General features: G+C 31.5%; 1 protein-coding gene and 1 pseudogene across 3 annotated transcripts in view; one reads left to right on the top strand and one right to left on the bottom strand.

Moving 5' to 3' along the window:
* Positions 1–16,155, top strand: part of SEC24A (SEC24 homolog A, COPII coat complex component) — a 57,725-nt gene that overhangs the window by 16,063 nt on the left and 25,507 nt on the right. For 2 of the 3 annotated variants that reach the window (XM_016137670.2, XM_016137671.2), the window contains exons 3-11: positions 2,702–2,863; positions 6,776–6,853; positions 7,398–7,558; positions 7,819–7,991; positions 8,777–8,879; positions 9,902–10,028; positions 11,580–11,689; positions 13,305–13,417; positions 14,643–14,761. In XM_016137670.2, the coding sequence (XP_015993156.2) occupies positions 2,702–2,863; positions 6,776–6,853; positions 7,398–7,558; positions 7,819–7,991; positions 8,777–8,879; positions 9,902–10,028; positions 11,580–11,689; positions 13,305–13,417; positions 14,643–14,761 (1,146 nt within the window). The remainder of the gene's footprint in view (positions 1–2,701; positions 2,864–6,775; positions 6,854–7,397; positions 7,559–7,818; positions 7,992–8,776; positions 8,880–9,901; positions 10,029–11,579; positions 11,690–13,304; positions 13,418–14,642; positions 14,762–16,155) is intronic. The other variant, XM_036224288.1, reaches the window with a different exon arrangement.
* Positions 10,311–10,429, bottom strand: LOC118606052 (annotated as a pseudogene).

Here is a 16,155-nt window from a genome sequence, read left to right as displayed (position 1 = left end):
GTACAGAACATTTTGATTACTGTAGCTTTGTAGTGAGCTTTGAATTTGGGAAGTATGCTACCAACTTTGTTTTTCTTTTTTAAAGGTTGTTTTAGATGTCCTGGGTCCCTTGCATTTCCTTAAAAATTTTTGTGAAAAAAGACAACTGGAGTTTTGATAAGGGGTTATGTTGAAACCATACAGCAGTTTGGGAAGAACTCTATGTATTATTAAACTGACTTCGATCTTTTTATTTTTAAACTCAGGGTTTGGTTATATCTGGTTCAAAAGTAGGTCCATTTACTCATTTCACTATCCTTTTTTTTTTTTTCTCTTAAAATTAGTCTTATACACTTACCAATATTAATAGTGTTACTTTGAAAAGCATTTAAAATCCTGTATTTGGATCTGCAGGTTAATTCTGCTCAGCAGACATTCTCAAGGAAATGAACTAGTAAAATCAGGTGAAACAGTAATATCAGTAGTTACCTTTTTATACTCATGTATTTCTGCATCTATACACTATATATACTTCATCAGGCTTGTAGTTTTTTAACTGCTGAAACTGCTTATTTTTCTTAGCTTCTTGACCAGCCACCGGCCCTGATGAATGCATTTTGGCCTTGTATAGATTAAGGCTACTCCTAGAAACCGTTTCTTTGTAGAAATCTTCTGACCCACCATTTTAGAACCAAAATTCTTCTGATTACTTTTATTCTTATTAATTTGACACCATGAGTGAGCATCAGTTACTTGAAATGAATGACTATTAGTTTTACTTCATTAATAATTACAGGTAACATCAAATATTTATTATTTTGTAGCACTTTACCAAACTTTTATATGTGTTATCTTATTTAATATTCACAACAGTCTCTTTTACAAGTAAGAAACATGAGGCTTGAATAATTTACCTAAAGCCACAAAATATAATTGAATAGATAGATGTAGCTTCTTTAACAGCACATGATCAATAATCTGAAATATTTTTAGCTATAACAGAAGACTTCAGGTAGAGCACCTCACCTGCAGCATAGATGTGGTGAAAGAGACATAAGCCAAGTATCAAAACTTATGAAAGTGTTCATATAAAAAGAGAAAGATATATAAACTAATAAAATGGACCTAAAATAAATATATGACTACCCTTCTTTTTTCTTATGAGACCTCTAAAATTTTTTTCTCATTTTCTACCTGTTTTTTCAACCTATAATTGATAGTAGGTGCCTGATTTTCTGATCTCAGACTATACATTGCATGAAGTTTCTAGTCCACATATTAAAATTCTCCTTTTTTTTTCCCCTAATAGGCCACCTTTTAGCATCCTTATATTAGATTTAGAGATCTTAGATGGCAGATTCTGAAACTCTAGAGTTGTTAGTGTTATAAGTAAGAATCATGTAGCTTGAAAAAATAATGTCTATGTTATGAAATTTTTTAGATTCAAAGATATTTTTCTTAAAGCTGTGGAAAAATCTCTATACTTTCAGTTATATTCTGTTAAACATTAGGTTGTTACATCTTTGTGGCCAGATGTGTCATACATCTTGATTCATGCTGAGTTGGTAATGTACCTTGCCCTTTAGTACCTTTGACTTGTCTGTATTGCCAAAGATACATGTGGGTGCTTCTTCGATAAGGGAGTTACGTGGCTGTAATCTTTGTCTTCAGTTTTGTCAACAGGGCACTGATTAGTCTTGTCGGGAGCTATAAGGTTAGTAATACAGTAATTTTTCAGTTTGGTCCTGGAGAATTGGACACTATTGAAGAAACATATTGAAAGTTTTTATATTTGTATTAGTTTACAAAAACAAGGTTAACTGTAGAATGTACTATAAGTAACATTTATTCTTTCATTTATAAATTCAGAATATAAAAGAAACCTTGGAATGAAAATTTAAGTCACATACTTACCAGTAGTATTTTATCTACTTTGTAAACTTGGTTTCTCTTCTTTGGCAAACAAGAAGATTGGAACAATATTGGTGACTTGAATGAACTGGTGGTTGTGGGTTTTGGAACTTTTGCTATCACATAGAAGAATTTCCCCAAGAGTAACACCTCTTCAATAGCAGTGTTTTGTAAAGTATATACATAAAATTTGGATTGTTTCCTGGTTTTTAAGCTTAGGGATTGTCCTTAGTATAGTATTTAAACATTATTGAAAGTAAACTACTTTTGTTACTAGGTTATTGAACAGTGTACAAATTTACAGTCTCATTTTCAACTGGTTATACCAGCAATAAAAATGAAGCAAATGAAAAAAAAAAAACTTGGAAAATTTAGAGTAATCACAATACTTTGTAGTTTTAATAAGCTAACTTTAAACCTAATTGATATTAATTGAATGGATAATAGACCATTAATAAAATTTTAATCATGTTAAATTCAACTGGAATTTGACATGGCCTGTTGAAACTGGTCAGTAAATGAAAATTAATAAATAAGGTATTGTATTTACCCTATAAATGACTCGATGCTGATTTCATATTACACTGCTTTAGTAATTGACAGGAAGCATGGTAGGAGAGACTTGGAAATGTGTAAAGTATGCATATAAATTAAAAAGTAATAGACCTGCAGAATTAACATTTCTGGTAATTTATTGGGGAATATAATTAAAATGTAAATTTGGAAGTTACTTAAAATTTATTATTAAAAAGATGTTTTGGCTTTGGTCTTAAATTCTTAAGTGACACATGAAAAACCAATGTTTCCATAGGTTCTGCACCCCCCTTAGTGAATCCGCCTCTGCCTACCACTTTTCAACCAGGAGCTCCTATTGGGCCACCTCCAACCGGAGGACCCCCTCCAGTGAGAGCTCCTCAGAAATCACATAGAGCTGTGCCACAGCCCTCATTTAATTCAGCTATCAACCAAGAAGGTAAGCATGGCAAAAATCTAGTCAAGTCCTAAAGTTTTGACATAGAGCAAAAGGATGAATATTATCTGAATTCCGTGCATCCAACTCATATTTTTTCAGAAAATCTAGTTTTGGTTAGTGAAGACTTTCAGAAATACAGAGCTTTAAAAAGTTCATCAGAATCCCACTGGCCTATGCTGGGACTAGTGTTTGGGAAACATTGCTGTTAAGTTATTTTTGTTTCTGTGGTTATAAAGTTAGGTGCTTTTTGGGAGAAGAAGTAGAGAGGAGAATTTCTGCTTTTCTAGACATGGTGTTAGAATTATCCTTTAATATATTGACACTTTTCCATGGAAGCAGAATTTTCAATGCCACTATTATTATAAATAGCAAATACTTACAAGTCTAAATAAAAAGTTAAATATACAAGCATTTTGAAGTTTTACATAAAATAATCAAATATTTTAAAGCATTGTCTTGGGATGTAACTTTAAAATGTTTATAAATTTAAACAATATTTAGTAAAGAAATTTGATTTTCCCTGTAAAATAACCATTGAAGCAAGATTTGGAAATAGGAAAACAGGAGAGGGAAAAACATTGCCATATTCTACTACTGAATACTATAAATATTATCATTTTTGTATTTTCTCCTTGAATTTTTTTTTTAAGAATTATGAGTAGGAAAAAAAACCAACTTGTGAATTGTTTGGAAAGAATGGTGTGAACAGTTACAAATGGTAAAGCAGTGTCTCACTGGTTGCCATATTATAACTTTGAAAAGTAAGCTACAATAAATATTTAAAATTTTAACCAATTAAAAATATGTACAGTGGTTTTGTTTGTTTCTATAAACAGTTTTACTAAGTTTTTCTGTATCAACTGATGATCTTGAGAATTGGAAAGAATTTACTGACTTTATTGAAATCATTAAACTTACCTATTCAGTATTATAATGGCTATTAAAGTTAGCACTTTGTACTTTGGTGTTAGAGGTTGGTGCTATTCACTGATTTTTTAGTTTCTTCTGTATCTGAATTAGGATTCATAAATATACCTAGAAATAAACTTTTGTTCTTTATAAGTAGATGTCCCTGGCATTTAACTCTTTAAACTGGGAAGGGGGGAATAAGTTAAAATTTTATTTTACCTTTTCACCTTCAAATTAATTCTAGATTCTACTTTATTCCATATTTTTTAAATAAGGATTTTATAATTTTATCTTTTAATAGTATCGATTTGGGTGATTTTTTTCAATGTATACTCTTCCTTAGAGGTTTTTAATGCTGCTGTCATAACAGCTAAAATCTTTCAGATAGTATATAATTTTATAAACTCCACAAAGGACCATCCTTTTTTAAAATTTATTTTTTAATTTTTTAATTTTTAGTTTTTTTAATCTATTTTATTTTTTTATTACGCTGACATTGATTAACGATATCCAGTAAGTTTGGGTGAACAGGACTACCTTTTTATTTTTATTTATTTTATTTATTTATTTTTTGGTTTTCTTTTTATTTTTAATTAAGTTTATTGGGGGTAACATTGGTTAATACAATTATATAATTTTCAGGTGTACATTATAATTTAAAATCTATATATGATTACCACCCAAAGTCCAGTTTCCTTCAGCTACCATATATTTGATCCCCTTTACCCACTTCATCCTCCCCCAACCCCCTATATTTGACCCTCTTTTACCCCATTTACATCCTTCCTCTTTCCCCACCCCCTACCCTCTAGTAATCACTAGTCTATAGTCCATGTCCATGAGTCTCTGTTTGTCCTGTTCATTTGTTGCTTTTAGGTTTCTATCCCACATATAAGTGATATCATGTAATTTTTCAACTTTTTCTGTCTGGCTTAGTTTGCTTAGCATGATTATCTCAAGATCCATCCATGTTGTCACAAATGGCAGTATTTTATCTCTTCTTATGGCTGAGTAATATTCCATTGCATATATGTACCACAGCTTCTTTAGCCAATCTCTATCGTAGGACACTTTGGTTGCTTCCATGTCCTGGCCAATGTGAATAATGCTGCTATGAACATCGGTGTGCAAATATCTTTTTGGATATGGGTTTTCAAGTCTTTGGGGTAAATACCCAGAAGTGGGATTGCTGGATCATATGGTAGATCAATTCTTAGTTTTTTGAGGAACCTCCATACTGTTTTCCATAGTGGCTGTACCAATTTTCAGTCCCACCAGCAGTGTATGAGGGTTCCTATTTCTCCACATCCTCTCCAGCATTCGTTATTACTTGTCCTGTTGATTATAGCTATTCTAACAGGTGTGAGATGGTATCTCATTGTGGTTTTGATTTGCATTTCCTTAATGGCTAGTGATTTGGAGCATATTTTCATATGTTTGTTGGCCATTTGTATGTCCTCTAGGAAGAAGTGTCTTTCTAGGTCCTCCGCCCATTTTTGATTGGATTATTGTTTTTTGTTGTGGTTATTGAGTTGAATGAGTTCTTTGCATATTTTGGATATTAGGTCCTTATTGGAGGTGTTGCTTGCAAATATATTTTCCCATTGAGATAGTTGTCTTTTAACCTTGTCGACGATTCCTTTTGCTGAGCAGAAGCTTTTTTTTTTGATGTAGTCCTATGCGTTTATATTTGCTTTTACTTCCCTTGCCTTTGGGGTCAAATTCATAAAATCCTCTTAAGTTCAAGGTCCTTGGGTTTCATTCCTATGTTTTCTTCTATGCATTTTATTGTTTCAGGTCTAGGACCGTCATTTTTAGAAGTTTATAAAATTATCAGTTAAATTGCATATTGAAAAAATTGTATAATTAATATTGTATGTTGTTAAATCGTATATTGAAAAAGTTGCATTGTTTGAAATTTTTATTTCAATATTTGACATTTTTCTTAGGCTGTTGGTTTAAACTGTCATTTGCAAAGGTATTTTTTAAAGAAATAAATTTATTTATTTAAATTAGTTTCAGGTATACAGTACATTGGTAGACATCTATAATGTTCCAAAAATGATCCACTCAATTGCTCCCTCCCTCCCCTGGCCTTCTACTTAGACATCATATAATGCTAACTGCATTCCCTCTGCTGTGTTCCCCATCTCCATGCCCAATATCAACTACTAATTTATACTTCTTTAACCCTTCATCCCATTCTCCAGCCTCCCTATCCCTCTCCCCTCTGGTTATCACCAAATTGTCCACTATATTTGTGATTCTGTTTTTGATTAGTTTGTTCTTTTTATTCCTTAGATACTGCTTATAAGTGAAATAATATGATATGTATCTTTCTCTGTCTGACTTATTTCACTCAGCATAATAAGCTCTAGGTCCATCTATGTCATTGCAAATGGTAGGATTGCATTTTTTTTCTTTCAATGACTGAGTAATATTCCATTGTATATATGAACCATAATTTCTTTATCCAGTCATCTGTCGATGGGCATTTAGGTTGCTTCCATATCTTGGCTATTATAAATTGTGCTGCCATGAATATTGGGGTGCATAGATCTTTTCAAATTATTGTTTTGGGTCTGTCTGTTTGTTTGTTTGTTTTGGATAAATACCCAGAAGTGCAATCGTTTGGTCAAAAGTATATCAATTTTTAATTTTTTGAGAAACCTCCATACTGTTTTCCATAGTGGTTATACCAATTTGCAATCCCACCAACAATGTTTGAGAGTTCCCTTTTCTCCGCATCCTCGCCAACACTTGTTGTTTTTTGATTTATTGATGATTAGTGACTTTGATCATCCTTTCATATGTCTGTTGGCCATCTGTATTTCCTTTTTGGAGAAGTATTTGTTCAGGTCTTCTGCCCATTTTTTAATTTGATTATTTGGTTTTTTTGTTGTTGAGTTGCAAAGGGATCTTAAATTTTAGACATTAGCTCAAACTTGCAAAAATTGTAATAATTGTTCTAATTTAAATATTGTTAATAAACTTCCTTCTTAGGTATTACATCAAATAGCAATAATGGGTCTCCGATGGTGCACAATAGTTATGATGAAATCGAAGGTGGTGGCTTCTTAGGTGAGATGCTATGAAAGTTTTTTTTTTTAATATTGTTCATTTTAGGAAACAAATCTTCATAATCATGTCCTGTAGCAATATCTACCATTAGCATTATTTTTTAATGTCCATGCATTCAAATTTTTTTTATTAGTTTTTTCTTTCCCCTCAGAATTGAGATCATGGGTTTTAATATTATGATATGACTATAGAGTATTTTCATCTGTTAGATCTATTTACATTTATTTAATCATTTGAACATTTAGTATGTTTCATTAAGTTTTTTGAATTAGAATGTTAGTCTCAATACAAAGTTTATTACATATGAAAGTAAAATTATGCCAAACTTATTTTTGTGTTTGTAGCTATTGTCTGCATTAACTAGATTTTAATCATTGCTATTACTTTGTTACTAGTGTTTGTCTTATTTTACAAAATTGGTAAATGACAGTATGAAATTACCCAAGGATTTCGGAGTTGTAATTTCTATAATTTAATGGATATATGTGTTGGCTTAAAGTATTCTGAAGTATAAAATAGAACTTATAAGTTACCTTGTTTCTAGCAACACCACAGCTTACTAATAAGAATCCCACAGTGAGCCGAAGTGTTGGATATTCATATCCCTCCTTACCACCTGGTTATCAGAACACAACAACACCTAACACAGTCGGAATGCCACCCTCTTCCTTGAATTACCCCAGTGGGCCACAGACCTTTACTCAGGTAGGATTTTTTTTAACTTGTTTTCCACTTTTTGGTTTAAACTGCATATACATGAAAAAGTTTTAGGAAGTTAATGAACATTTTTAACCAATTAGAATGATAATGGATGTTTCATAAGGCCTTTGTTCTGTTACATATCTCCAGAACAAAAAAATAACAGTTTTGTTATTTATAGAGCAATTAAGTAACCAAGTTCCTATATACTTCTGTTTTCAACTGAAGGCATATAAAGCCTACTTAATTTGAAATTATGTCTTTAGACTCCTTTAGGTGCTAACCATTTAACTGCAAGCATGAGTGGACTAACTCTACAGCCAGAAGGGCTAAGAGTTATCAATCTTCTTCAAGAAAGAAACATGCTACCATCAACGCCTTTGCAGCCTCCAGTTCCAAATTTGCATGAAGATATCCAGAAACTCAACTGTAACCCAGAGTAAGGCTTCAAACAGTGTTCTTGACTAAATGTGTCATTTTACTTGTTCTAAAAGTTTTCCAGATTTTTTTGGAGCTTCATGTGTTATGAACAAGTTGTACAAATATATTAATTTATAAAAGTAGTTCTGTACGCAGAAGACAGAACTGTGTTAGTTGCTTACTTGATATTTAAAATGTTAATTGCTGCCCTTGTAAGCTCTAATGAGACTGTGATATTCGTTATCATTTTAGTAGCTATATTGTTTCTTCAAAGTCCAAAGTATGGGAATTTGATTCTATGTAATCCTTTGTTTGGTCTCATTTTAAATTATTTTTCAGAACAAACATAATATTCTTTTTTTTCCTTAAAATTGACTGTAAGTTTAAATGTTTATGGTGAAAATTTTCTGATAAATTGAATTTCGTTATATTTAAATAGCGTTTTAGAACCTTCAGCAAAGCCGAACTTTTTAGAAATAAACTTTGCAGTTGCAAATTTGGGTCATTACCTTGTCATTCCAGTGTATTCTAGATTTGTGTAAAGAAAAATAATAGGTCATTTGATAGTCTGTACTATCTCAGGCACAAGCAGAGACTTTATTTTAATTATATAATAGAAGGTTATAACTTTTGACTGTCTCTGAAATATTTAAATGGGATAAAATTTGAGAGGGGGCCTGTCGAAATACTTTATTCTGATCCAGTGTTAAAATGTGTACCATTTCAATCTTTTTTTTTTTTTTTTTTTTTTTGCCCAAAAATAATCATAGCAAGAACTGACACGTGGTTTTTACTTTAATATAGATTATTTCGATGCACGCTGACTAGCATTCCTCAGACTCAGGCCTTACTGAATAAAGCCAAACTTCCTTTGGGACTGCTGCTTCATCCTTTCAAAGACCTAGTGGTATGTTTCACTAGTAAATGTAAATGTCTTGTGGAAAAATATCTTAGTGGTGAGAACTTTTCTATAATAGTGTGAGAGTCACATATAGAATTTGTTTAAGCTATCTTTAGGATTTTGACTATTGACAGATTCCTTTGTAATTCAACCAAAGATTTTATTACCGAACACATTCAAAGTGAGTTAAAATAAGCATATTTTTGAAAAATCCAAGAGGTACTGAGTAGAATAGAGATATTATTGAAAGAAAATAAATGAACCATATTATTTTAAAAAGTTATAAATTATTTACCCATTAAAATAAATTTACCCAGTCTCCCAGTTCTGCCATTCTTGGAGTAAAATTTCTTGCTTTAAGAAGCTGTTAAAAAAAATTAAGCTCTTCCATTTTTGTCCTAAAGCTCTGGGTTCTTGACATATGACTACATACTTTTGAGAGGATCAGTGCTTAAGTGAATCGACTTTCCCAAAACAAACCTCTTTTGGTGATAGGATTGTATTGCCTTTACTGATTTTTTTTTTTTACATCGAGACTTTATAATTTTTAATATGTAGGATGACTTCAAATAGGAACATAATTGCAAAGTTTGAGTATTTAAATATAATTTAACCTTACCTTACTTTGTGACAATTCTTTCATGAGAACTTAGCCACTTAATGTAACATGAAGAAACTTCCAAATATTTCATTGGTCATTTATTTTAGAGTGTTGGTCCTTTCTTTGCTACCCATCTCAAAAATACATGGTAAATTTACTATGTTGGTTTTGCAATGTAAATGTTTAAAGAGAAAATAAATATTTTTAAAAGGTAAAATTTAAGAGACTAGTCCCAGATAAAAATAGGATTTTAAATCAATATATTTTGGTACATAATTTTTTTGTGCGGTACGTTGGAAATATCTTTTTATCCTTGATTTTTTCTCCAAAATAATAACATCCCAGTACTCTCTTTTAAGGTATGATTAATGCTTGACCTTTAGCCATGATGATCACTGCCTTTAAAAAATTAGTCCTGTTTTTTCAGCAATTGCCTGTGGTTACCTCCAGTACAATTGTGAGATGCCGTTCATGCAGGACGTACATCAACCCTTTTGTCAGCTTTCTTGATCAAAGGAGATGGAAGTGTAACTTATGTTACCGAGTCAATGATGGTATGTTTTTTTTTCAAAACATTAAAAAATTTCGACTTGCATTGTAGGGAAATCAGATGATAATACAACTGTGAATTTAAAAAACAAAACAACCCTGTCTTATTTACCTGTAGTTCTTCCACTTAGAGATAGCTTCTGTTAACTTTTTTCAGTGCACTTACAGTTACATATATATACTTTATTTTATTTATATATTTGTTTTTTAGACGAGACAACCCTTGGTCGACCTCATGGATTACAAGGACCTTGTCAGTTTACAATGCCTTATTTTTTTATTTTTTACTCCTACAGTACCTGGTGTTCCTAGGTGGTCTCCCATCCAAGTACTAACCAGGCCTGACCCTGCTTAGCTTCCGAGATCAGATGAGATCAAGCTTGTTTAGGGTAGCATAGCTATAGACTAATTATATACTTTTTAAGGGAAAAAAAAAGTGACAATATTACTTGGATACCACTTTTTTACAGTTATTTTATTGGGTGTATAATAAATGACATATTTCATGGTAATTAAGCTTGTTATTTAAGAAATATTTTTATTTAAAAATTGTCTCATACCTTTTTTCTAGGGTAAAAGAAAATAAATCTCACAGGATAGCTGCCATTAGCTTCATTCACTGCTGTATGAAGGGAGGTGGACAGTGCTAGGTTAGTTAAATGTAGTTTTCTCAGTAATTGAGGAGATCTCTTTCAGTAGCTGTTTTTGAGGAGGTATCTATCATCTAATTAACAAAACTCTAATAGGATTATAGATTAAGAGTACAAGATTGTGAGACTAGAGTATGAGCATTCTTTTTACTCTATGATAATTCAGAAAATATATATATGGTGTTTAGTACACCTTTAAAATCTTATGTATATGTGCTTCAGTATATGAAATGAAATCATAATAAAGGTCGAAGTCACTTTCATATGCAGCCCAGAACCATTTCATGAATTATGGCTTGCCCTTTGGTATGTATAGGAATTCGAATTTCTAAACAGCGGGAAGAATGATGCAATAATAATTAATTTAGAAAATTATCTCTTTGAGCTATTCGTGGCAGGAACATGATGTTCCATAGAGATATAAGTAATTAATGAAATTCATCAAATCCTTAGGCTTCATTCAATCATTGAAGTATTCTTACCATAGCTTTCTAGGAGCAGCCAGAGTCTGTACATATTCTAAGTCAAATGTCAGTATTCTTGTATCATTGTGAAATTTAAAACAAAGTTTAGTCTTGAGTTAAGAAAATAATTGGCTTTTAATGCGTTTTTATCATCTCTTCAAGCTATTTTAGGAAAGCAGTTTTATCAAGAATTAAGATGAAGAGGATATTAGATGACAGGAAAAAAAAATCACAGATTATAGTTATAAAAGCAAGACATACTTAGTATTGTTCAGTATATGGGGAACTTGAATGAAGCTCAAAACAAAGTGTATATTTATCCTTTAACATAGAGTCTTTATTGAAGTATTTTTAAATTACTGAATTAAGAAAACGGCCAAATACAAGGTTTGTTAAACTCAATTCTTTCAGTTTTATCATTCTGTATTGTTAACTTACATAGTTCCTGAAGAATTCATGTACAACCCATTGACTAGAGTCTATGGTGAACCTCACAGAAGACCTGAAGTTCAAAATGCTACTATTGAATTTATGGCTCCCTCAGAATACATGGTAGGGTTTCATTTTTTTTTTATATATTGCTTATTTGTTTCATAATACTGGGTTTTAAATAAAACAATATAGCCTCCTTTAACAAAATTTTGTTAATAAATTTAGAAGAGTTATGCTTGTTCATTATAAAATTAGTTAATTAGTATATAAGGGTAAGTGTGAAAAGTGAAAGTATATAAAGTTCCACTTATGTTTCTTGTGTGTTCATCTAGAAATTTGCAATATTATATTGGGATCATATTTACTTTAGAGTCACTTCCAGTTTTTTTCAGTTACAAATAATGATGTGATAAACATCCTCTTGCAAGTATTTTTATGAACTTGTGTGAGTATCTGAGGTCTTGCATTTTAAAAATAATAATTATGCCTAATGTTTAATTAGCACTTTACACAGTTTACAGAGCATTTATATGTTTTTTATCACCACCAACAACTTCCTGAAGTAAGCTAAGGAAATACTTTTAATCCTATTTTACAGATGTGAAAACAGACTTATTAAGGTTAAGCAACTTGCCAAATATCCTTTAGTAAGTGGTAGAGCTTGCATTAAAATCCAGGGCTTTCGATTTGGTCACCCTCTTACCATGCCATAACTGCTTGTAAGTAAAAGTAAAAGAATAGGAAGGTATGACTTAACACCAATTTTTAATATTTCATTTTGTATATTTTTGAGAGAGAGTCTTTCTTTCTTTACCTGAGCAATTTTGGCCATTTTAATATAGAAATTATGAGGGTTCCATCTCTTTTCATCATAGAGAAGTTTCTGTGTAGAAAAGATTTTTGTGACACTTAAGTGGTTGGTTATAGCTTTTTGCAGTGTATCTGTACCTTTGTTGAATTAAAACCAGAAGAAGCAGAAGCATATGTTCTTTTGGCTTTCCTGGGTTTCTTTACTTTTATCGCCAGGTTTTGTAAATATGGATTTCTTTACATTTGGAACTTGCCTATAGCAAGAGGTTTTGCTTCTTTCTGACTTACTGGATTCTGTGATTCAACAAGTGATACAATAAAAAAATATGAAAATTAATACAATACATGCCTACCTCTGGTTGTGGTTATTTGGTGCTTTTTATTGAATTGAGAACAAATCTTTGAATTTATACGTTTAAAAATACAGTCGTGTTTTTTTATGAAACTTGGCTGAAATGTGTTAGTTAAATAACCTGCTCAGGCTAACTTGATTTGTTATTTTCAGAACTGTAATTTCCCTAAACTGTGAAATAAGGTGCACATAGGAAAAGTCTTTAAAACATAAATATATAGGTTACCAAGTACTTATAAATGCCTGTATTAGCACCACCCAGATCAAGAAATCGAACATTGCCAATACCCCCAGAAGCCCTTCTGATCACATCTCCTCACATTCCTGTTCTAGAGAAAACACTGTTCTGACTATGGCAATCACATCCTCATTTTTCTTTTTCTAAGTGTGCATCTGAAAACAATATAGTTTTGCCTGATTTTAAACTTGTTATTTTTTTATCCATTATTATTTATTATAGTCTCCACTTAGTTTGTAAATCACGCTGATTTTATTATTTTGTTGTATGTGCACATGGCAAATGATAATTTTAATCCTGTTAAATGTACTTAATGAGATTCCTTTTTTCTTTAGTTACGACCACCTCAACCTCCAGTGTACCTCTTTGTATTTGATGTATCTCACAATGCAGTTGAAACTGGATACTTGAATTCAGTGTGCCAGAGTTTGTTAGACAATCTAGAATTGTAAGTATCTTAATTCCGCTTAAATTTAAACTATTTGCTAAATGGATAAGTAGTTTCAAAATATAAAAAAAAAAAAATGCTGTGAAATTATGTTCTAAAAACCTTCTTATATCAGTTGTGAACTTTAGGCCTTGCTTTCTCTGAGAAACTTTATTTTAACTTTTTATTATGGAAAAATTTTAAACATAGTAAATAGAATGTAGTGAATGAACTTCCAGATCTCCATTTCTCAGCTTTAGCATATTTAGCATTTAGCTGTTCTTGCTTTATCTAATTGTACACGTGCGTGCACACACACACTGATTTAATGCAAATCTCAATCAGCATATCATTTTAGCCATAAATACTTGGAATTATTTTTAGCCCTAACTAAAATATGGATGTCACACAAAACAAAATTAGCAGTAATTTAATAATATAATCTAATACCCAGTTCAATTTTTGTTCCTGGTTATCGCAAAATCTTTTTATTGAACATTTGTTGGAATAAGAACTCAGTGTTCACACATTGCATTTGATTGTCATATCTCTATATATCTTTTTAAACATCTATAGTTTTAATGGTGCTTAGATACTTAGTATCGCCTATAAAAGCTTGTGTGACCTTTCTGTGAAATATAGTGTTCTTTTGTGGGTAGAAGAATGTGGAGGGTCAAATCTCATCAGAAATGGACTAACTCCCTCACCTTGATGAAAGAAAGGGATGTCCTTGTTTTTGCCAGCATTTGTATTTTTAATGTTGTAGGTTGTGTATAGGAATTATCTGTTGATGAGAGAGTCCCAATTCGCTCAAACATGGGTAAAATTTTTTAAAGATACATGCATTACCTAAATTTATATTACATTTTAGAGTTGATATATGATAATTTTTCATGTATTTTTGTAAATTAAAATCATCTACAGTTTTGTATATGCTTTCCAGTATTTTTAGATGCCATTTTTTAAATGATTTATATAAATTTATATAGGTATATATGTATAATGAATTTCAAATTGCTGTATTAATCCTGGGTTTTATTGATTGTTTGACTTATGCGTGCGTGATGTTTTCATTTTGAGTACAGTATGTTTTTGTGGTAATTAAACATTGAGCCAATTAAACACTTATGTTGGGACAATTGCCATAATATAAAAGTACATATTTATATGTAACTCTTAGCAGTTATTTTACATATGTGTGTGTATGGGAAAATGTGATAAAATACTCTTCTAAATTTGTTTTTAGGCTTCCTGGCAACACTAGGACAAAAATTGGCTTCATAACATTTGATAGTACAATCCACTTCTACAGTCTTCAGGAAGGTCTCTCTCAGCCTCAGATGCTAATAGTTTCAGATATTGAAGGTATATATTAAACACTTAAAATTATTGAACTGTCTTAGGAATTTTTGGTTCTAGAAGTATTTCATGAACATTTGACGACTAGGAGTGTGTGGTATAATTCTACTATATTGAGGAAAACCTTAAGTATAAGATCATAAGATTGTTAGAATTGAAAGAGTCCTTTACTCCAACCCCTCATTTTATGGAAGAGGAAACAGTTATGGAGGTTAAGTGAATTCTGAACAAGGCAACAAAAACAGATTGATGTTAAAATTCAGATTAACTCTTTTTCCCTTAGTTATTCATTCAAAAAGTATTTGAGGATAAATATGTAGACCAATGAAATAGAATAGAGAGCCCAGAAATAAACCCTTACATATATGGTCAGTTGTTTTTGACAAGGATGCCAAAACCATTCAATGGGGAAAAGATTGTTTTATCAACAAATGGTTTTGGGAAAACTGAACATGCCAGATAAGTTGGACCCGTACCTTAAACCAGATAAAAATAAGCAACTCAGTGGATGAAAGACCTAAACCCTAAGAGCTAAAACTGTAAAACTCTTAGAAGAAAACAGGGGAAAATCTTCATGGCATTGGATTTGGCAGTGATTTCCTGGTTATGACACCGAAAGCAGAGGCAACAAAAATATAAATAAATTGGACTTCATCAATATTAAAAACTTTTGTACATCAAAGAACACTACTAACAGAGTGAAAAGACAACTCACAGAATGGGAGAAAATATATGAAAATTGTATATCTGAATAATGATAAATATCTAGAACATGTAAGGAACTCCCTCAACTCAACAACAAAAAAATAACATGTCAAAAATGGGCAGAGGATTGAATAACGTTTCTTCAAAGAAGATGTACAAATGACCAGTAATGAACTGATGACAAAATACTTAAAGTCATTAGTCATTAGGGAAATGCAAATCAAAACCACAGTGGCGTACCACTTCTCATCCATTAGTGTTGCTGTAATCCAAAAAATTGAAAATAACAAATATTCTCAAGGACGTGGAAACATTAAAACTGTTGTGCATTGCTAGTGGTAGTGTAAAATGGTGTAGTGCTGGTGCAGCCACTATGGAAAACAGTACAGAGAATCCTCAAAAAATTAAAAATAGAGCTGCCATATGGCCCAGCAGTTTTGTCTCTGGGTATTTATTTGAAGAAAGCAAAAACTAATTTGAAAAGGTATATACACTCCTGTGTTCATTGCAGCATTACTGAAAATAACCAAGATGGAAGACAAACCTAGATGTCCTTTGATAGATGAATGGATAATGATAATGTGTCTCACACACACACACACACACACACACACACACACACAGCACACAATGAAGTATTTCTCAGCAATAAAAAAGAATGAAGTCTTGCCATTTAAACAACATGGGTGAACCTA

The sequence above is a fragment of the Rousettus aegyptiacus genome, unplaced genomic scaffold (genome assembly GCF_014176215.1).
Source record: "Rousettus aegyptiacus isolate mRouAeg1 unplaced genomic scaffold, mRouAeg1.p scaffold_m13_p_7, whole genome shotgun sequence".
Lineage (NCBI taxonomy): Eukaryota > Metazoa > Chordata > Mammalia > Chiroptera > Pteropodidae > Rousettus > Rousettus aegyptiacus.
The sequence above is the reverse complement of the archived record's forward strand: the minus strand, read 5'-3'. Positions and strand labels throughout refer to the sequence as shown.